General features: G+C 40.0%; 1 protein-coding gene across 1 annotated transcript in view; it reads right to left on the bottom strand.

Moving 5' to 3' along the window:
• Positions 1-23,018, bottom strand: part of ndst1b (N-deacetylase/N-sulfotransferase (heparan glucosaminyl) 1b) — a 153,535-nt gene that overhangs the window by 13,883 nt on the left and 116,634 nt on the right. Inside the window, exons 5-9 of the mRNA XM_063011117.1 lie at positions 17,694-17,781; positions 17,449-17,603; positions 16,144-16,329; positions 7,335-7,463; positions 3,312-3,494 (exon numbers count right to left, since the gene is read on the bottom strand). Coding sequence (XP_062867187.1) covers positions 3,312-3,494; positions 7,335-7,463; positions 16,144-16,329; positions 17,449-17,603; positions 17,694-17,781 — 741 coding nt within the window. The remainder of the gene's footprint in view (positions 1-3,311; positions 3,495-7,334; positions 7,464-16,143; positions 16,330-17,448; positions 17,604-17,693; positions 17,782-23,018) is intronic.

The following is a 23,018-nucleotide window of genomic DNA, read 5'->3' on the forward strand; positions in this document are numbered from 1 at the left end:
CGTTCTTGCCTAGATGTCCAATTTGGCTGAAAGACCAACTTCAGGAGGGTTCAAGTAGGGCTGGGCGATATATCGAGATTTTAAAAAGTAAAAATAGTTCTTGTGTGAAGCTTCCCCAGCATGAATTGTAATAAAAGTGCCTGTAAAAAATTTGGAACATGTAGCTTTGTCTCAGAAGTGTCTTTTTGTTATTACCTTAAAAAAATATTGAGATATATATCGTATATCGCCGTTCAGCGAAAAAATATCGAGATATTATTTTTTATCCATATCGCCCAGCCCTAGGTTCAAGGTTGTTCCACGCTTTGTCAATTCCAAAATTATTGAGAGCACTGTGATCCTGAGAACACAAAGCTTTGATACAGTTTATTTCCTTGGCCTGATCTATACCGTGCCACATTATGATCGAGCAAGTTCCACATTGGTGGGCTAGGGCAATAAGACTAATACACCAGGTGAGCACCCCTAAATTACTTTTAAATATAAAACTGAAATGACACACCTTTTAAAGCCAGGATTGCTTAGCAATACTCCACAGCTGAATGCAGCCACGTTATTATAAGCAGTATCATCAGACAGAACAGTCACTTACATTACACTGTTCATGAGTAATAACAGAGAATACAGTGGTGTTAAAATAAACACACACCGCATTGTCAGTTTCCAGGGTTTAATCATTAACTGAATCCAGCCAGCAACCTTTCAACTTTGCACGGCCTTAGGAGTCGTGGGGTCACTGCCAGTCATTTTAAGTAGCTCGTTTGTCACATACAGACAGCAGGAGTAATCTCTGCTGATCCACAATGCTTGTCCTGCACTCACTTCAAGATAAGGTGCACACATCTGGCCAGATATGGGCACCTTAATGGAGAGTTACATAATGAAGCTCTAAATGCCTTTTCCACAATCAGCATCTGTCTGGTCTAATGAGGAGATTGACTTGTAATGCGAGTGCTGCCGGTGCTGCTACTGCACAAACTGATGCTTTATCACTGGCTCACACATTAAAGAGCCGGTCAATAACACATAAAAGAGGCAATCAATCAATCTCCATCCTTTCAAATGAGCAAATACCAACGCTTTATTGACTTGGAAATCAAGACTATAAAAGAGTGATGCATCACTGGCAATGTTGCATTTGTGAATGCAATACTGGTGCTAATAACGTTTGGAGAGTCATTTAACTGAGTAAACAAAGCTCATTTGAGCTGCACTTATAGTCTATAAGGCTTCCAGTCATTCATGGTAGTGACATTTGTGATCAAACAATGGCAAAGATGGGGATTAACAACACATTGTGACCCAAATAAGTGTTGCCATGTTTCAAATTTTAAAGCTTTTTTAAATACCTGATGGACATTTTGAGGAGGCCAAGTAGTGGTATCAGTTACAAAAGCAGAAAAATATTCACACCTCCCCCCAACCACAAATTCTTCCCCATTTTACTTCCAACCTAATTTTTTTATTCCCTGATTCAATTCCTCAGCCGCTTGGACCACTGCCATGATGGCTGAAAGAAGCCACAGATTAGCACCCACTCCCTCTGGCATGTGCATTGTCATTGGCCAGCAATGGATTCTCAGAACTCTATGCTTTTTGTGTACCCCCACTACTCAGGAGTTGATTTCAGTTGGAAGTGGAGGTGAAGATCTCTCTCTCTCTCTCTCTCTCTCTCTCTCCCTCTCTCTCTCTCTCTCTCTCTCTCTCTCTCTCTCTCTCTCTCTCACTCACTCACCTCAACAGATGTTATTTGGATATTTTGCATCATATGAGGAATCTTCAGCACTTATATTTTGGTTGGAAACGGTGAGGGCGTTAGGAGTAGCAATTGGTCGTGTCTGAGAGACGCTTATAGTTGAAAGAAGCTTTAAGGGGAAGAAAAGTTTCATGTGATGTGAAAGCAGCGGTGCATCAGTGGCTATGCGCTCAATCAAAAACATTTTTTGCTGATGGCATTTATGCTGGGAAAATCAGTCTGTTACTCTGGGCCACCACCTCTGTGACCCAAGTTTATGTTTCAATGGTGCCATCAACCTGTTCAGGTGCAATACAGATACAAGTGACTATGTCAGAGAAAGGCAGCAACAGAAAGTGCTACTGTCTGGTTGAGGCATTGTCTGCTAGTGTGTTTCTCTGTCCATGCTATGACTATGTAGGAGTCCACTGCTGATTGTGAAAAGAAGATCCTAATGTCTTCTCGCTCTGCTTGATCTGGAGGTTGACGAGGCAGTGAAAAGAAACTGGACATGTCTATATTATTACAAATCAAAAACCCTCACCATGCATTAGCTGAGGCAGGCCTGTTAAAGTCTGTGCATAAACGTCAGCCGAATACAATTTGGTAGGTGGAATCAACTCCAAAGCCTATGGGTTAGCTCTCAATTATTCTCTCAATTCAAACCTATTAACTACTCTTACTGTATATAGCTGAAGATTTTTTAGAAGCTGTACCATCCCTAGAAACCAAATATCTGTCTAAACACCTATTATGAAATGACAAGATGCCCATGCTGCGTTTATTAATGTTGTCAATTTGTTGTTAAATTTAGATTATCTGTTTGAGCAAAGTCTTAAGCAGCTTGAAAATCTCAACAGTTCACTGTACTACACAAAAGTATTGTGTGGACTTGTTCGGAAAGCAAACGCAGATGAAAGGACAATACTGAGAGAGAGAGAGAGAGAGAGAGAGAGAGAGAGAGAGAGAGAGAGAGAGAGAGAGAGAGAGAGAGAGAGTTCTTTCATCTCCACAACACCCAGACCCAGAGTAAAAGAATGGCACCTTAACCTTGACAGAAAACATGCAGAATCAAAAAAGGATTTAGGGCTCCGAGTCACACTCTCCATATTTCTCTCAGGGTGACAGACACTGTAGCTAGACAGAAATAAAAAGTAGGGATAATTTAACTGAGATGGCAGAAGTAAAAGTCTGCATCAGAAACAGAAGAAGCCAAGACTGTGGTTTTAATAGTTCTGTTGGCAGAATGAGGCAGTGAAAAGGACGCAGTTTTAGAAAAAGAATTCTCAGGTTTGCAGGCAAGTGACAGGAAAAGCCATTGTGTGCTCGCCTAAATGGTGTCATGATATCTTCAGTCAGTATTTACATTTGAGGCATTTAGCAGATGCATTTATCCAACGCGACTTACGATTGTGACCGTATACAATGCAAGTAACTGAAGGTTAAGAGCCTTGCTTACGGGCCCAACAGCGGCAATCTGGCAGATGTGGAGCTCGAATCTGCAACCTTCTGATCACTAGTCCTGTACCTTAACCGCAGAGAGAGTAAAGCATTAAGAGGTCAGTTGTTTCCTCACCTGCCAGATAGGATCCCTTTCCTCTGGAAAAATCTGGAAGTATTTCTGAGCCAGCTGCACAGGGGGAAGCGTCTGCAGCTTTAGGTTGGTCCATGTCTGGAGGAACTTAACCAGGTTCTTGAAGGTGTACAAGCCCAGGCGGTCGTTTCCATAGTTAGACAGGTGGGTCATGAATATGCTGATCTGGAATTGAAAAAAAGCACAATTAAATACAATTCCTTAACTTTATAGTAATGAAAATGAAGAGTTTTACTAGGGTGTTAAGTTAATATTATTAAGTTTACTTAATGTAATAATAATTATCTTTATTTATATATCATCTTTCATACAGCAGCAGTTAGATAGATAGCTAGATAGATAGTACATTAATAATAATAATAATAATAGGAGCAATGGTGTATCTATTCTTATAAACAATATACACAGATATAAGTATAAATATAGAAATAAAAATTTAAATATATACAGTGTATCACAAAAGTGAGTACACCCCTCACATTTCTGCAGATATTTAAGTATATCTTTTCATGGGACAACACTGACAAAATGACACTTTGACACAATGAAAAGTAGTCTGTGTGCTGCTTATATAACAGTGTAAATTTATTCTTCCCTCAAAATAACTCAATATACAGCCATTAATGTCTAAACCACCGGCAACAAAAGTGAGTACACCCCTAAGAGACTACACCCCTAAATGTCCAAATTGAGCACTGCTTGTCATTTTCCCTCCAAAATGTCATGTGATTTGTTAGTGTTACTAGGTCTCAGGTGTGCATAGGGAGCAGCTGTGTTCAATTTAGTAGTACAGCTCTCACACTCTCTCATACTGGTCACTGAAAGTTCCAACATGGCACCTCATGGCAAAGAACTCTCTGAGGATCTTAAAAGACGAATTGTTGCGCTACATGAAGATGGCCAAGGCTACAAGAAGATTGCCAACACCCTGAAAGTGAGCTGCAGCACAGTGGCCAAGATCATCCAGCGTTTTAAAAGAGCAGGGTCCACTCAGAAAAGACCTCGCGTTGGTCGTCCAAAGAAGCTGAGTGCACGTGCTCAGCGTCACATCCAACTGCTGTCTTTGAAAGATAGGCGCAGGAGTGCTGTCAGCATTGCTGCAGAGATTGAAAAGGTGGGGGGTCAGCCTGTCAGTGCTCAGACCATACGCCGCACACTACATCAAATTGGTCTGCATGGCTGTCACCCCAGAAGGAAGCCTCTTCTGAAGTCTCTACACAAGAAAGCCCGCAAACAGTTTGCTGAAGACATGTCAACAAAGGACATGGATTACTGGAACCATGTCCTATGGTCTGATGAGACCAAGATTAATTTGTTTGGTTCAGATGGTCTCGAGCATGTGTGGCGGCAATCAGGTGAGGAGTACAAAGATAAGTGTGTCATGCCTACAGTCAAGCATGGTGGTGGGAATGCCATGGTCTGGGGCTGCATGAGTGCAGCAGGTGTTGGGGAGTTACATTTCATTGAGGGACACATGAACTCCAATATGTACTGTGAAATACTGAAGCAGAGCATGATCCCCTCCCTCCGGAAACTGGGTCGCAGGGCAGTGTTCCAGCATGATAATGACCCCAGACACACCTCTAAGACGACCACTGCTTTATTGAAGAGGCTGAGGGTAAAGGTGATGGACTGACCAAGCATGTCTCCAGACCTAAACCCAATAGAACATCTTTGGGGCATCCTCAAGCGACCAGCAGAGGAGCGCAAAGTCTCGAATATCCGCCAGCTCCGTGATGTCGTCATGGAGGAGTGGAAAAGCATTCCAGTGGCAACCTGTGAAGCTCTGGTAAACTCCATGCCCAGGAGAGTTAAGGCAGTTCTGGGAAATAATGGTGGCCACACAAAATATTGACACTTCAGGAACTTTCACTAAGGGGTGTACTCACTTTTGTTGCCGGTGGTTTAGACATTAATGGCTGTATATTGAGTTATTTTGAGGGAAGAATAAATTTACACTGTTATATAAGCTGCACACAGACTACTTTTCATTGTGTCAAAGTGTCATTTTGTCAGTGTTGTCCCATGAAAAGATATACTTAAATATCTGCAGAAATGTGAGGGGTGTACTCACTTTTGTGATACACTGTAGGTAATGGGAATATGTATATACAATAGGCCCAATGATATGCATTGTTTTATGTATGTATATATATAGGCTTGGATTTGGGGTACAAATGTGTTAGTTTGAGTTCAGTTTGATTCAGTTTAACGTCCCCGCCATCATTTTACTTTACATGGCATAAAATGGCACAAATACAACAATTCAAATAAGAGAATAAAAAGGCAAGAATCAAATGAAAAAGAAATGCCTGATTAAAAATGAATGAAATAATACACTGTAAATCAGCATGTCACCGACGCCCCAGGATTTCAAGCTAGTCATGCTGTTTTGGAAAATGTCTCTGTGTTAGTAAAAAACACAGGAAAATGCATGCAGTCTGTTCTCCTCAATGTACTCCTCAGGTTGGGACTCTGTTTCCTGCATTTGAGTTATTATGGGGGATTAAACCCCATACACAGAAATATTTCTCTGACACCCTATATCCTCACGAGTAACTAGTATCTGAGTTATGAAGAGGGATTTAACCCCATCCCTAGATAGTTTGTGAGACCCTATATTCCCACAGATCATCTGAATTTGAGTTGTGATGGCTGATTAAAACCCATCCCAAAATACTTTGTGAGACCCAATACTCTCACGAATCACCTGTATGAGTTGTGACGGGGAAGTTGGCATGCACCGCCAAGATTTGCTGCAGTGGCACACGGTAAAAAACATGAGTTGACTGAACTTTGACTAAAATCTGATTAAACTCTGACCCAGTCTGCCGCTAACCTTTGACTTTTCAAAGCACCACCAATGAGACAAATTGTTTACATGACATGTAACTCAACGTCCCCTAAACTCAAAATCTTTGAAACTCGACGGCCTTCATCGAGAAATTTGTTTTTAAAAAGTAATTTATTTAATTTCAAATTAACAATGAACAGTCGCGTTGTTCAGCGCTCGGCTTGAGCGGTGCGGTAAAACGTCATCAAGGTGTGCATATGAGACAAAACTGCATGTGTGTGGAACAACCATCAGATTCACTCTGAAAGCTCCACATGTATCTGTGTTTATCTGGATTTCCCCTTACTGTTTCACTTTTAAACTTCTTACAGCTCAGGGTTCTGAGAAATTGTAAGAATCAGCTTTTTTTCAGTGTTTTTATATTAAATAAGTATTATTTTCAGTATATAAGTGTCAAAAACAAGCCCATTATTTTACATTAGCCTAAAATATATGCAGTTACACTGGACCATGGAACACATTAACAGGTTTCCCATACATCCTTATGGGGAAAAATACCTTGAAACTCAACGCCTTTTAAACTCAACGCCAATCCCAGAACCAATTGACGTTGAGTGTCAAGGTACCGCTGTACATCATGGTGACTAGTAAACTGAAATTTGGAGATAGCAACCCCACATTATTAATCCTGGAATCACTTGTTGTGCCTGTGTAGCTCTGTAAATAATAAGTCATTTGATTAAAGCAACATTTCTTTGGTTATCCTACCACTGCCAAAGGGCTCTCGTTACAAACTAAAATCCATTTCATAAAAAACTTTATGTAAATAAACGTCAATACTGTCAGTCAGAACTGTGTATTGTTTTAAAGCTTGTTACTCAGTTGTACAGCCAACAGAAATCGGTTTCATTTCATTTCTGCAGCGCCAATAAAACCCTATAAACCTCCCTCAGGTATAGCCAATTATGCCTGTTGGATGAGCAATCCATTAAATTACAATTACACTGCATAAAAAATTTCAACATATAGACCAGTAAGGGCATTTTACAACTGGCTGGCAAGCAAAATGGTAGTCAGCAAACAGGCCAGTGTACATTTTATTTAATAAACCGACAATTTTACTTAGTCTGAGTGTTGGATGTGTGCAGTCCCTTCAAATATGGATCATAAGGATATGGGCAGCAAAATCAAACAAATAACAAGCAGCTTACAGGGTTGAGGAGCACAGTAAGGAACAGCTCTCCTCCGTTGATGAGTTTGTCCAGCTCTTTGGGGCTTCCAGGATACTCGTTGTAGAAAATAGTGTGTGTGAAGAGTCCACACGTTTGCCTGGGCAACACCTGAAGGGCACAGATGTTTAGATAATTATACACTTCTAATAGAAAATTGCTTGCAATCTCAGAAGACAATGCAACATTTCATAACAGCTGTGTTCACAACAGCTGTGGAAACATAAATAACACTGTCCGCAGTCAATCAAGCTGTACATCACCGTGAGCTTAGAGACTGCTGAGGAGGACAGCACCTGCGTCTGCTTCTTCTTTGTTTGTGTAATTAACAACAGACGTTGGTCAAGCCACAATACGCTAACGTATGTTGGCCACAATACACCCCAGCATATAAAACCTGAGCTAGACAGGATCACAAATTAAGGGTAAAGTGAGTGATCTCAGCCTGGAAAAATGTAGCTTAAACACAGTGAAGAGAACTGAAAAGGTTCCATTAGAACTATATTCAATAGAGACTAATGTGAGCTTTTCTGTTGGTCAGAGTTTGGAATATGACAAAAGTATGATTACAAATACAAGATCAGCTGCTCAGGTGGCGCAGCAGTAAAACACGCTAGCACACCAGAGCTGAGATTTCAAACACATTGTTTCGAATCTGAGCTCTGCCATTCAATGATTGGCTGTTGTTCACACAGGGTGGGAAAGCCGGACCAGGGTTCCTCATAACTGATGCAGCTACGACCTCTGCTGGTTGATTGATAGCGCCTGCGCAGAGTCAAGGAATAATGTGGACAGTGTGTGGCTCTCCGTACACAAAGCTGATCCACATATGAACTCGCCTCGTGCAGGTGAAAAGATGCAGTCGGTACTGCACATGTGGCGGAGGGGGCGTGTGTCAGTTGTGGCGCTTCTTAATCAGAAGTGGAGAGTAGTATCGGTACAGAGGAAGAATAATGCAATCAGGGTGATTGAATACAACTAGATTAGGGAGAAAATTTGGGGGGGGGGGGGTAAAAAATACAAAATCAACTAGCAATACAATACATATTTTTTAGGTATCATAAGAACATTTTACTTTAAAAACTTGTATTTCTAAAATAAATTTTTTTGCATTTTGTTGCATTTTGAACAAATTTTTCTTCCAATGTTGTTTCACCCATTAAATTACTTTGCATACCAAACCCATCAAACTGAGGGCTAGCATGTGCTTCCTTTGGGCCAGCCGCAGACTTCAACGAGTTGCCCTATCAGCCTCATTCTGTGCACCTGAGCTTTGTTTGGGATTAAATTTGCGATCTCCCAAAAGTATGGCCAGGGCTTTGCGTTGTTACGTCACACAACTACAATTTGAATAAAAATGCCTTAGCTTGGGAACATAAAAAATAAATAAAAATACATATATAGCACAGAGCAGAGTGGGACTGTCAGCTTCGCTTGCATTTTTTCCTCTCCAGATGAAGCGTTCCAGATGAGACGAGAAAAATGCTGATTTTGGCACAAAAGGTGAAAGTGTCAGCAGGAAGTCAGGCGGGTTAAAAACCTGTTTGCAAATAGACCACCAATATACTGAGATGTTCAAATTAGTATTTACATCACTGTAAAAGCCTCACGATCGGCTGCTACTCAACCCCCCCCTCCTTCCCCAAAAAAACAAAAAAATTTACACCCCATTATATATACATACCGACCAAGCATAACATTATGACCACTGACAGGTGAAGTGATTATCTCTTCATCATGGCACCTGTTAGTGGGTGGGATATATTAGGCAGCAAGTGAACATTTTATCCTCAAAGTTGATGTGTTAGATGCAGGAAAAATGGGCAAGCGTCTGGTCTGAAGAATCATGTTTTCTTTTATATCACGTGGATGGCCGGGTGCTTGTGCGTCGCTTACCTGGGGAACACATGACACCAGGATGCACTATGGAAGAAGGCAAGCTGGCGGAGGCAGTGTGATGCTCAAGTCAATGTTCTGCTGGGAAACCTTGGGTGCTGCCATCCATGTGGATGTTACTTTGACACATACTACCTACCTAAGCATTGTTACAGACCATGTACACCCACATGGAAACGGTATTCCCTGATGTTTGTGGCCTCTTTCAGCAGGATAATGCACCCTGCTACAAAGCAAAAATGCTTCAGGAATGGTTTGAGGAGCACAACAACACGTTTGAGGTGTTGACTTGGCCTCCAAATTCCCCAGATCTCAATCCAATTGCAACTTACAGGAGTTAAAGGATCTGCTGCTAACATCTTGGTGCCAGATACCACAGCACACTTTCAGGGGTCTAGTGGAGTCCATGCCTCGATGGGTCAGGGCTGTTTTGGCAGCAAAAGGGGGACCAACACAATATTAGGAAGGTGGTCATAATGTTATGCCTGATCGGTGTATGTTTAGAGCTTTAAACAGCAAAGGCATAATATGGTTTCAAAGCAGTGTCAGCTCATTTAAAGCAGCACATCTGTCTGAGGGAGGACTTTAATATCATTTTAATTCTATGCAGAATAATGGGATGACTCAAGGTGTGTTGCAATAAAAGAAAAGATCATGGACGCTCTAGGCTTAGTTTAATTGTTCAGTATCACAAAGGAAAGCAAGCTGCTTGGAATTTAAATTGCAAATTAGACTGAATAACCTTTAGCACAATCTTCTGGGGAGAAAGTCCACTTTCGTTTAAAAGGTTGCAAAAATATTGTGCTTCTCCTGCTCTCTGCTTAGCCATGTGCGAAGATGTGTCCACTCAACTCAGTCATCCTTGTTAAATCCCTAGATGCTGTTAACCTGCCCATGCATGGCAGCAAATACACAGTCCCAAACACATTCACAAACAAAATTTGCATGTACGCGCACACACACATGCGCGTGTGAGTCACTTTGTGTCTCACGTGTTCACTTTGAGTCACTTAGTGACTTGCGATTGTCATTTTGTTATAGTAGGGAAATGAACAATGTGTAATTAATATGCACACTACATGATTTATCCGGTCCACAACACAGAGCATCTGCTAGAAAAAACAGTCCTTCAAGTACACTTCAAGTTAAGAGAGCAGAATAAACCAACTGTAAAAACAGTGCATAATTAAGACATGTAGATACTATTACTGGATGTTTTAACCAAACATTAAAGCCAAGCGTGAAACCAAATTAATAAAACAACCAGAACAAAAATAAACATACAAAATTAAAAGGTTAATTTCCTGACTTTAATTAATTGAAAACCCATTAGTAATTTTAAAATCACCACTCTATCAGAGGAACCATCGTAACCATGGGGAATTCATGACAGTCTGCCAAGAGGAGCCAGAAATGGAACCAGAATGATGCAAAAAAAAGCACTAATGTATTTTTTGGTGTCCAATGCTTTTTTCTAAAACAGTGTGTGTATGTGTCTGTCACACAGTGTATCCATCTGTCTGTCTGTTCATCCACCTATACATCCATCTATCTAACTACACAGTATGTACATCTGTCTATATGTCTGTCTATCTATCTACACAGTATATACATCTATCTGTCTGACTATCTACCTATACAGTATATACATCTATCTGTCTGACTATCTATCTATACAGTATATACATCTATCTGTCTGACTATCTACCTATACAGTATATACATCTATCTGTCTGACTATCTATCTATACAGTATATACATCTATCTGTCTGACTATCTATCTATACAGTATATACATCTATCTGTCTGACTATCTACCTATACAGTATATACATCTATCTGTCTGTCTATCTACCTATACAGTATATACATCTATCTGTCTGACTATCTATCTATACAGTATATACATCTATCTGTCTGACTATCTACCTATACAGTATATACATCTATCTGTCTGTCTATCTATCTATACAGTATATACATCTATCTGTCTGACTATCTACCTATACAGTATATACATCTATCTGTCTGACTATCTATCTATACAGTATATACATCTATCTGTCTGACTATCTACCTATACAGTATATACATCTATCTGTCTGTCTATCTACCTATACAGTATATACTACATCTATCTGTCTGACTATCTATCTATACAGTATATACATCTATCTGTCTGACTATCTATCTATACAGTATATACATCTATCTGTCTGTCTATCTACCTATACAGTATATACTACATCTATCTGTCTGACTATCTATCTATACAGTATATACATCTATCTGTCTGACTATCTATCTATACAGTATATACATCTATCTGTCTGACTATCTATCTATACAGTATATACATCTATCTGTCTGACTATCTACCTATACAGTATATACATCTATCTGTCTGTCTATCTACCTATACAGTATATACATCTATCTGTCTGACTATCTATCTATACAGTATATACATCTATCTGTCTGACTATCTACCTATACAGTATATACATCTATCTGTCTGACTATCTACCTATACAGTATATACATCTATCTGTCTGACTATCTATCTATACAGTATATACATCTATCTGTCTGACTATCTACCTATACAGTATATACATCTATCTGTCTGTCTATCTACCTATACAGTATATACTACATCTATCTGTCTGACTATCTATCTATACAGTATATACATCTATCTGTCTGACTATCTATCTATACAGTATATACATCTATCTGTCTGACTATCTACCTATACAGTATATACAACCCCTGGCAAAAATTATGGAATCACCACTCTTGGAAGATGTTCTGTCAATTGTTTAATTTTGTAGAAAAAAAATAAATCACAGACATGCCACAAAACTATCATTTTTCAAAATGTCAACCTTCTGGCATTAAGAAACAATACAAAAAAGAAACAAATATAATAGTTGTGGTCAGTCACAATTGCTTTTTTTAGATCAAGTAGAGGAAAAAAATATGGAATCACTCAAATCTGAGGAAAAAATTATGGAATCACTCTGTAATTTGCAGTTTAAAAACAAAACATCTGCAGCAGATTAGATTTGCTAATTATTCTTCAGTTTAAAAAGAGTGCTTACACCTCGGAGAGCTGTTGCACAAAGCAGATTGTCATGAATCATGGTTCCAACACAAGATATGTCAGTTGAAACAAATGAGAGGATTATAAAACTCCTTCAAGAAGATAAATCATTGTGGAATGTCGCAAAAGATGTTGGTTGTTCCCAGTAAGCTGTGTTTAAAATCTGGACCAAGTACAAACAAAATGGGAAGGTTGTAAAAGGGAAGCATACTGGTAGACCAAGTAAGACATCAAAGCATCAAGATAGAAAACAAAGCAATATGTCTTGAAAACAGAAAATGCACAACAAAACAAATGAGAAACAAGTGGCCGGAAAGTGGAGTCAATGTCTGTGACTGAACTGTAAGAAATCACCTAAAAGAAATGGGATTTACATACAGAAAAGCCAAACAAAAGCCACCATTAACACCTAAAAAGAAAAGAACAAGGTTAAAGTAGGCTAAAGAAAAGCAATCGTGGACTGTGGGTGACTGGATAAAAGTGATCTTCAGTGATGAATCGCGAATCTGCATTGGGCAAGGTGATGATGCTGGAACTTTTGTTTGGTGTCTGTCCAATGAAATTTATGAAGATAACTGCCTAAAGAAAACATGTTAATTTCCACAGTTGTTGATGATATGGGCCTGCATGTCGGGTAAAGGCACAGGGGAGATGGTCTTCAATAAATGCCAAAGTCCACATTGAAATTTTGGACGCTTTTCTTATTCCATCAGTTGAAAGGATGTTTGGTGATGATGACTTCATTTTTCAAGATGATAATGCATCTCGCCATAGGGCAAAGGACGTGAAAACTTTCCTTCAAGAAAACATATAATGTCAATGGCATGGCCTGCAAATAGTCCGGATCTCAATCCATTTGAAAATCTCTGGTGGAAATTGAAGAAAATGGTCAATGACAAGGTTCCAACCTGCAAAGCTGATCTGGCAACAGCAAGAGACAGTTGAAGGCAGATTGATGAAGAATACTGTTTGTCATTAGTTAACTCCATGCCTCAGAGAGTTTAAACCATTATAAAAGCCAGAGGTGGTGCAACAAAGTAATAATGGTGCAGTGTTTTCTAATGATTCCATAATTTTTTCCTCAGATTTGAGTGATTCCATATTTTTTTCCTCTACTTGATCTAAAAAAAAGCAATTGTGACTGACCACAACTATTATATTTGTTTCTTTTTTTATTGTTTCTTAATGCCAGAGGGTTGACAGTTTGAGAAATGATAGTTTTGTGGCATGTCTGTGATTTATTTTTTTTCTACAAAATTAAACAATTGAAAGAACATCTTTCAAGAGTGGTGATTCCATAATTTTTGCCAGGGGTTGTACATCTATCTGTCTGTCTATCTACCTATACAGTATATACATCTATCTGTCTGACTATCTACCTATACAGTATATACATCTATCTGTCTGTCTGTCTATCTACCTATACAGTATATACAGTGTATCACAAAAGTGAGTACACCCCTCACATTTCTGCAAATATTTCATTATATCTTTTCATGGGACAACACTATAGACATGAAACTTGGATATAACTTAGAGTAGTCAGTGTACAACTTGTATAGCAGTGTAGATTTACTGTCTTCTGAAAATAACTCAACACACAGCCATTAATGTCTAAATAGCTGGCAACATAAGTGAGTACACCCCACAGTGAACATGTCCAAATTGTGCCCAAATGTGTCGTTGTCCCTCCCTGGTGTCATGTGTCAAGGTCCCAGGTGTAAATGGGGAGCAGGGCTGTTAAATTTGGTGTTTTGGGTACAATTCTCTCATACTGGCCACTAAATATTCAACATGGCACCTCATGGCAAAGAACTCTCTGAGGATGTGAGAAATAGAATTGTTGCTCTCCACAAAGATGGCCTGGGCTATAAGAAGATTGCTAACACCCTGAAACTGAGCTACAGCATGGTGGCCAAGGTCATACAGCGGTTTTCCAGGACAGGTTCCACTCGGAACAGGCTTCGCCAGGGTCGACCAAAGAAGTTGAGTCCACGTGTTCGGCGTTATATCCAGAGGTTGGCTTTAAAAAATAGACACATGAGTGCTGCCAGCATTGCTGCAGAGGTTGAAGACGTGGGAGGTCAGCCTGTCAGTGCTCAGACCATACGCCGCACACTGCATCAACTCAGTCTGCATGGTCGTCATCCCAGAAGGAAGCTGACGCACAAGAAAGCCCGCAAACAGTTTGCTGAAGACAAGCAGTCCAAGCACATGGATTACTGGAATGCCCTGTGGTCTGACGAGACCAAGATAAACTTGTTAGGCTCAGATGGTGTCCAGCATGTGTGGCGGCGCCCTGGTGAGAAGTACCAAGACAACTGTATCTTGCCTACAGTCAAGCATGGTGGTGGTAGCATCATGGTCTTGGGCTGCATGAGTGTTGCTGGCACTGGGGAGCTGCAGTTCATTGAGGGAAACATGAATTCCAACATGTACTGTGACATTCTGAAACAGAGCATGATCCCCTCCCTTCGAAAACTGGGCCTTATGGCAGTTTTCCAACAGGATAACGACCCCAAACACAACCTCCAAGATGACAACTGCCTTGCTGAGGAAGCTGAAGGTAAAGGTGATGGACTAAACCCAATTGAGCACCTGTGGCGCATCCTCAAGTGGAAGGTGGAGGAGTTCAAGTTGTCTAACATCCACCAGCTCCGTGATGTCATCATGGAGGAGTGGAAGAGGATTCCAGTAGCAACCTGTGCAGCTCTGGTGAATTCCATGCCCAGGAGGGTTAAGGCAGTGCTGGATAATAATGGTGGTCACACAAAATATTGACACTTTGGGCACAATTTGGACATGTTCACTGTGGGGTGTACTCACTTATGTTGCCAGCCATTTAGACATTAATGGCTGTGTGTTGAGTTATTTTCAGAAGACAGTAAATCTACACTGCTATACAAGTTGTACACTGACTACTCTAAGTTATATCCAAGTTTCATGTCTATAGTGTTGACCCATGAAAAGATATAATGAAATATTTGCAGAAATGTGAGGGGTGTACTCACTTTTGTGATACACTGTACATCTATCTGTCTGACTATCTACCTATACAGTATATACATCTATCTGTCTGACTATCTACCTATACAGTATATACATCTATCTGTCTGTCTGTCTATCTACCTATACAGTATATACATCTATCTGTCTGACTATCTACCTATACAGTATATACATCTACGTATCTGTCTGTCTGTCTATCTACCTATACAGTATATGCATCTATCTGTCTGACTATTTATCTACACAGTATATACATCTACCTATCTGTATGTCTATCTATCTATACAGTATATACATCTATCTGTCTGACTATCTATCTATACAGTATATACATCTAGCTATCTGTCTGTCTGTCTATCTATACAGTATATACATCTATCTATCTATCTATCTGTATGTCTATCTATCTATACAGTATATACATCTATCTGTCTGTCTGTGTCTGTCTATCTATCTATACAGTATATACATCTAGCTATCTGTCTGTCTGTCTATCTATACAGTATATACATCTATATATCTGTCTGTCTGTCTATACAGTATATACATCTATCTATCTGTCTATTTATCTACACAGTATATACATCTATCTGTCTGTCTGTCCATACAGTATCTATACTGTGTGTGTGTTTATAATACACACAAATGTTACATTTAATAACAACAACAAAAGTGCTTCAATATAAAAGCATCAGTGAGACAAACTGTGAATAATTACTCAATTAGAATTACTTAATGTTTCAATAACCAGACCATAAAAAGCATGCAGGAGTGCTTACACTAATCCCACTGTGGACAAAGCCTCTGCGGAAGCGAGCAGGTTTAAGGTGGGGGTATTCTTCTGTACTGGTCACCTTGATGCCCCACACCTTTTTCCAGGCCTCATAAAGCTGCATGTGGATGGGGTAGACCCCAGAATGATGAGGAGCTACTGCATAACCCATGTTGGTAGGAATGCCATGTTCCTGAAAGACACAAGCAGGTATTGGAGATTAGTCAACAAAGCCTCTTACAGAGAGTGCACTTTACGCATATATGTATCTGATCATTGTTTGGTGTTAGCAGTTTCTAACTAAGTGCCTGTTAAAACAGCATAGTGCAATTCATCAAATAAAGAGAGGTTTCAGGTTTAAAGAAAATAATAATCAGGTGTGATCTTTTTTTGGTTATGGATATTAATTTTGCTTATTTATTCATATTTCTATATCTATGCATTTGCAGAAACCCAGAGAAAGAGAAAACTACAGGGCATCTTAAGCAGCATTTATGGATAAAAAACACTGAACAGTATTTCAAATTCACACTTATACCATTTAGTAGATACTTTTATACAAAACGAATGATTGAGGGGTCCAACAGTGGCAACCTCACCAAAGTGGTGACTGAACCAGCAAACTTCTGATTACTAGTGCAGCACTTTAATCACAGAGCTAACAATGTCCCACTGAATACAATACAACCCTCAACTGAACACAAAGCTTACATAACAATGTGTTACTTATATAATGCCGCCTGAACTAAAAGAAGCATAGGCACCGCATTAGACTAAAAATAACACAATCAATAGAAATAGTAGAAAGACCTGATTACTGAAGTGTATGTAAGTGTGATTCACAAATTTTGCTTTTATTATTAAAATATGTTGTTGTATGTTGTAAAAAAAAAAATGCACTTAACTCTTAATGGGAGTTAATAGTATGTGAGGTACCAGGCAACTGGATACATTAAATGCTTTAGACCTTCCAAAGGGCACAGGAAACATGAGGAAAACATGTGGACCATAGAAACTGAGTGTTTGGTGGTGATGCACCATTCTCTTCATCAACAGAAAGCCAATCATGTGACCTCATTACAAAAGTCATTACTGAAGAACGCAAGTCAAGATAAGTCAGAGGGATTTTAAAATCAAGTGCTGTGTGCTTGTTCTGACATAAAGACCTCAGCATTTACTAAGACAAAACTGCTAATTGTTGAGCAAATGGTTAAACAAGGAAAAATCATCACGTCTGACTACTCCAGCAGCGTGAAGAGCCTCAAAAAACCTTGACACTTAACCTGCACCGGAAACATAATTTCATCCTCACCTCTGCAAACTTGCGGTTGAGCAGCATCTGTTCAGCCAGCACGGACTGGTTGTGGAAGAGATGAGGCTGCATGTGGCTCCACATGTGAGGGAACCACCAGAACTCCTTGCTGTAGGAGAGCAGCAGGTCATCACCCAGATCTTCCTCATCCGTACCTGAGGACAGAAAGCACACAGACAGACAAGCTTAGAGTGTTCACTTTATCTTACACCAAGTAAAAACAGTCAGTTGCCATGAGTTCTTACCAGCATGAAAGAACTTTCCAGAAAAGCCCAAGTTGAAGGTAAAATTGGGAACGTGGGTTCTGAGCTCGAGCTGTGTCTCCAGTAGTGCCTAAATTAAAATAAAAAAACAGGACAAGGACAAGTAGTTAACTAACCAACAAACTCCACATAGAAAGGACCTGGACCGCTCCACCTGGGAATCGAACCCAGTACCTTCTTGCTGTGAAGCGACAATGCTACCTACTGAGCCATTGTGCCATTCCAAAACTTATAAAGGAAACATTATTTACACAACATGTCATGCTGACTGGTCATGTTTGGGGTAAATTAAAAATTACATTAGACACAACATTTACTTTTTTTTTTGCTTAGTTTTCTGTTCAACTGGGTCACTTAAATAATTTACAAAATCATAGGTGTCAATTTAACCAAAGACGATAGGGACAAGCTAAAATTTCCTTGCCAGCATTTGGTCTTTTATTGAGTCTGCCTTAGCCAGACTCATGTCCAGCAGTCCACATAGTGTTGCAGGCATACAATATACGATCAAAACTATTCTAATTTAGAGTAACTGTTGTTTCTGCTGTTTTACGTCATCCTGAAACTGCAGGCTTCTCTTGGACCTTTTGTATTATTAACCCAAAACGACATAGTGAAATCTTGTGTGGTACACCTGTCTAAGGACTATTTATGGCTTTTATGGTGTTTGCAATGACTTTGTTGCTTGTGTTGTTTAAAGCTTTTGTTCCAGCACACTTTACATGGATGCTTCTTTTTTACTGTGATTCCACTCATTGTGTAAATTTCTTCCAAGCAACAGCAACAGCTTTTAACACAACATGTCTTTGGTTCTGTTTATTTATTTATTTAGTTGTTTTACGCTGTGCTTACACCATGGTTATAATCACGGCAGGAAGGGAAGTTAATTCTCATGTCAGTCTAGCAAGTGCTGTTCTTATGTTGTTCTTTAAATGCTCTTTTTATGCCAATTTTTTAAAAGAAATTAAGGATTGTTTTTATATCAGCTTGAAAAATTCTGTTATAGCTTTTGGTATTGTTAGAGATTGTCACTCCTGTGAATATTTAATACATCCAGTTAGTATGTGTTTAATGGAAAGAGGTATTCTGCATGTATCACAGAGTCGAGGAGTTTTTTTGGTTATGACAATCTAGTCGTATCCAATCACACGATTGCATTACACTTCCCCTCTACTGATGTGAATCTTCACTCTGACTGAGGAGAGCCGTGACTAACACACGCCCCCTCCGACACATGTGCAGTAGCCGACTGCATCTTTTTACATGCACGAGGCGAGTTCATATGCGGATCAGCTTTGTGTCTCTGTGCAGGCGCCATCAATCAGCCAGCCGGTCGTAATTGCATCAGTTATGAGGAATTCCCTCCGGCACCGCCCTTGAACAACAGCCAATCGTTGTTCGTGTAGGCGCCCAGCCTGCCAGGTGGCAGAGCTGAGATTCGAACGGACAAGTTCGAGATGTCAGCTCTGGTTTGCTAGCGCGTTTTGCCGCTGCGCCACCTGAGCGCCCAAATAACGTTTAAAATCACGAATACAAAGCGAAATTTTATTAAGTAGGGATGCATCGATACCATTTTTTCCCAACCGAGTACGAGTACGAGTACATGTATTTTTGTACTTGCCGATACCAATACCTATTTAGAATACCGTTTTTTTTTTTTTAAACAAAAACACATGTGAGAAGTGACGAGAAGTTTAATGATACCACGTCCAAAAATGCACGTCAACAAGTAGCGAGTGATCAAAGTGTTTGTGCGCTGATGTGATGAAATCAAGGAGGAAAAATAAATGAATCTGAGTCGCACATCTCCGATCAGATATCTGACGCAGAGCCGTAGATTCTCTCTACTGCTCTGATCTGACGTGCTAGAAAACTCGGCAAGCCGGTCGGATCGAGTTGTTGGATAGTTCACACTTAGCGATCGAGAGCCGAGTTTTGATCGCCGAGCGAACGCCGAGTTGCTCCCGAGCCGGCAAATCTAGCGCCGACCAGTCGCAGAGCGAAAATCAGGGCAAAAATTGTGTAGTGTGAACCAGGCATAACGCAGCAACGTGCACTAGGTACATGGTATCGGATGTTTAGTATCGGAGCCTCGTTTGCGAGTACGAGTACAAGTTAATGAGCGCGGTATCGGGCAAATACCCGATACCAGTATCGGTACTCATGCATCTCTATTATTAAGTATGATTACATTTACCACTTATTTAATTGTTGGTAATTATTTAAAGTTAATTGCACAGCATGGTTTTCCACTAAGGTTACAAGGTACATCCACCCCTTTGTATCTGTTATGAGGTCGTGCAATCATAATAGTCGGATCAGAATTTGTGTCTATACGTATACATATACACACACATTTTTCATTACACTTTACTGCTCACATGCACTTATCACTTGACATCCAGTATTAGCAGCAGCTAAATTGGGAAAAAAGGGATTATGGACTGGCAGTAATAGCCACAAAAAATGCAAAGCTATGCATCTGGCCTTTCTCCTCAGTTTAATCCTGAACAGCTGACAAGCTGTCAGTCGAGCCCTAATTCGAATAAGGTTTCATATAATGGCTCATGCTGCTGGTCCCACCACTGGAAAATATGATTTATATTGCTGGGTAAGACATTTGTAGCGCATGTGTGTGATATTATTACAGACCTCATTTATTATATTATATAAGGACAAGAAGTCCTTGGTTAGGTGATTATCTTATGGTTGCCACTGTCACATCTGTCACAGCCATCGTCAGGTTATTCATCAGGAATTTTGCAGTAACACTGGGGTTTTTTCTTTGTTGGGATGCGATTTGGGCTCTTTTGCGCCAGACATTACTCTGGAATGGTGCTCCACAAACGGAATCTTTAATGAGCTATTGCCCTTATAGTGCAATGTACTACTAAATTCATGGGAAATATGCTTAATTTTTATGGACCTTGTTTTTTTTTTTACAGCAGTCATTCAATTACACTCATTAATTGAATGATAGAATAAATGAAAGCTACAATACACAGCACAGCTACCTTAACGGTTGAATGTAAACCTAGAACATTTAGCAACGCTGCGAGGCTTCATGTTATCTCAAATATGAAAATTCTCGTCCGTGTTTTGACACACTCCTCTCTGCATTTACATTTTTGGCATTTAGCAGATGCTTTTATCCAAATCAACTTACATTACAGTTACAGTATACAGTATGAGCAATTGAGGGTTAAGGGCCTTGCTAAAAAAAAAGGCTCATTTCAGGGTCCGTGACGCAAATTTCACGATCGTGAGTTAGGTAGAGCCTTATGCCAAGTACACACTACATGACTTTCCAAGTCATCAGATCGCTGTACAGTTCACACTACACAACTGGATCTCTTGCAATCGGGAGTCTTTTAAGTCGTTGTGGGTTTCACACTGCATGACTGACAGGGCAGTTGTAGCCTAGTGGTTAAGGTACTGGACTAGTAATCCAAAGGTCACTGGTTCAAGCCTCACCAATGCCAGGTTGCCACTGTTGGGCCCTTGAGCAAGGCCCTTAACCCTCAATTGCTTGGACAGTATACTGTCACAGTACTGTAAGTTGCTTTAGATAAAGGCGTCTGCTAAATGCCGAAAATATAAATGTAAATGTAAAATGACTGATCTGCGATAGGGGGTTTTACACTACACGATCTATCACCGGGAGGAATCTCAAATGTGTCTGTCTGGTCTCCCAAACTACGTTATGTCACGGAAACACACACAAGAAGTTGCGAGGGGGTTTAATGATACCACGTCCAATAATGTACGTCAACAATAAGTGAGCGATCAAAGTTGTTTGTGCGCTGATATGCAGCATAAAAGTAAGTAAGGATTGGGCTACGCGACCAGCAGGGATCATCTGTTCTGTAGTGGGTTGGACGTTAATAAATATTTTTTGTAATGCAGTGTGGGTATTATGGTTTGGTGAGGAAGATAAGATCTCAAAATACTGTAAAGCTTGTGTGACGATGTATTTTGATATAAAACTATATTATGCCCCTGTCCCACGTTTTTACAACTCCTCCCCCGGGTTTTCCCTCACTCCGTATCCTGTGTTCTCATTGGCTGTAATTCTACATAGCACCCACTGCCACTCGCAACCTGCTCGCAACACCTTTCACACTACAGGATTTTGAGTTGGCGACTGGTTCAGATATTTAACATGCTAGATATTTTTCTCGAGTCGCCGAGCGCTCGGATTGAGTTGTTGAACAGTTTACACATAGTGATCGAGAGCAGAGTTTCGAGCCCAGAGTGAATGCTGAGTTGCTTCCGAGCTGCCGCATCTCGCTGAGACCTGTCTGCAAGCGAAAATCAGGGCAAAAATCGTGTAGTGTGAACTAGCAATTAGTGCAATGGAATGATCCCTTCAGCATTTGTGACACCTCCTTAGTTTTCACTCCTCAGTTTCAACACACCTTGAACATTTAAATAACACGTCACATTTAAAGCTAATTAAGGCTCGTCATTGAGTTTCCAATGGTTTAGTCATGTTGTAACCCAACTTTAGGTCATAAAGAGCAGCAGTAGGTTTGTTTTATGTGGAATTTAGGGTGGAATTATAGTTACAAAACAGTATTAAGAAAATATAATGCTCTAAACTAAACTACTACAGTACATTCAATTTCTTTGTTTATTTAAGTAAACTGATAAAAAAACTACTTTATTTAAAGCAAAATCTGCCTCTGTAGAAAGGTTTAGTCATAAATAAGTAATAAAAGCTTATTTTCTTGGAAGGGTGGAATATGTCTGACTGCAACTGTATGTACCAAACTGCCTCCACTGAAGTGTGACTCAATCAACAAGCTGATTCATATTTAATGTGCTGGAGACCCACAAACTGTGAAAATGTGAACAAAAATAATCAAAGTCTTGCGTTTTTCTCAGAACTTGCAGCATGCCAGTCACAACCCTAGAATGGAAAAAAAATGTATCTCTAGCTGGTTTTTAAATAGCCCTTGATCAGAGTAATCAAAAACAAGTCAGATTTAGAGACAGCGGCAGAGTACAAGGCTTGAAACACGCTCTACTCTGAGCAGCACCGAAAAGAGGCTGTCATTCGGTTCGCCGGCAGATCGATGGTGACACAGGGTGAGCTTACCACATCTCGCGGCTGCGCTTTTTCAGATTCTTTTTAAGCAGAAGAGAGATTTGTGTGCCTGCTGCTCGCCTGTCTACTAGTTTTCAACGCTTTCCCTCTCTCCATTTATATTTCTCTCTGAACATTATTCATATATATATATTCTTCTCCCCTGTGCCCCCCCCGTATTTGTGTATGTACCAGGATCAGAGCCAGCAGGCCAGAAA

Source organism: Trichomycterus rosablanca, chromosome 16 (genome assembly GCF_030014385.1).
Source record: "Trichomycterus rosablanca isolate fTriRos1 chromosome 16, fTriRos1.hap1, whole genome shotgun sequence".
In the NCBI taxonomy this organism is placed as follows: Eukaryota; Metazoa; Chordata; class Actinopteri; order Siluriformes; family Trichomycteridae; genus Trichomycterus; species Trichomycterus rosablanca.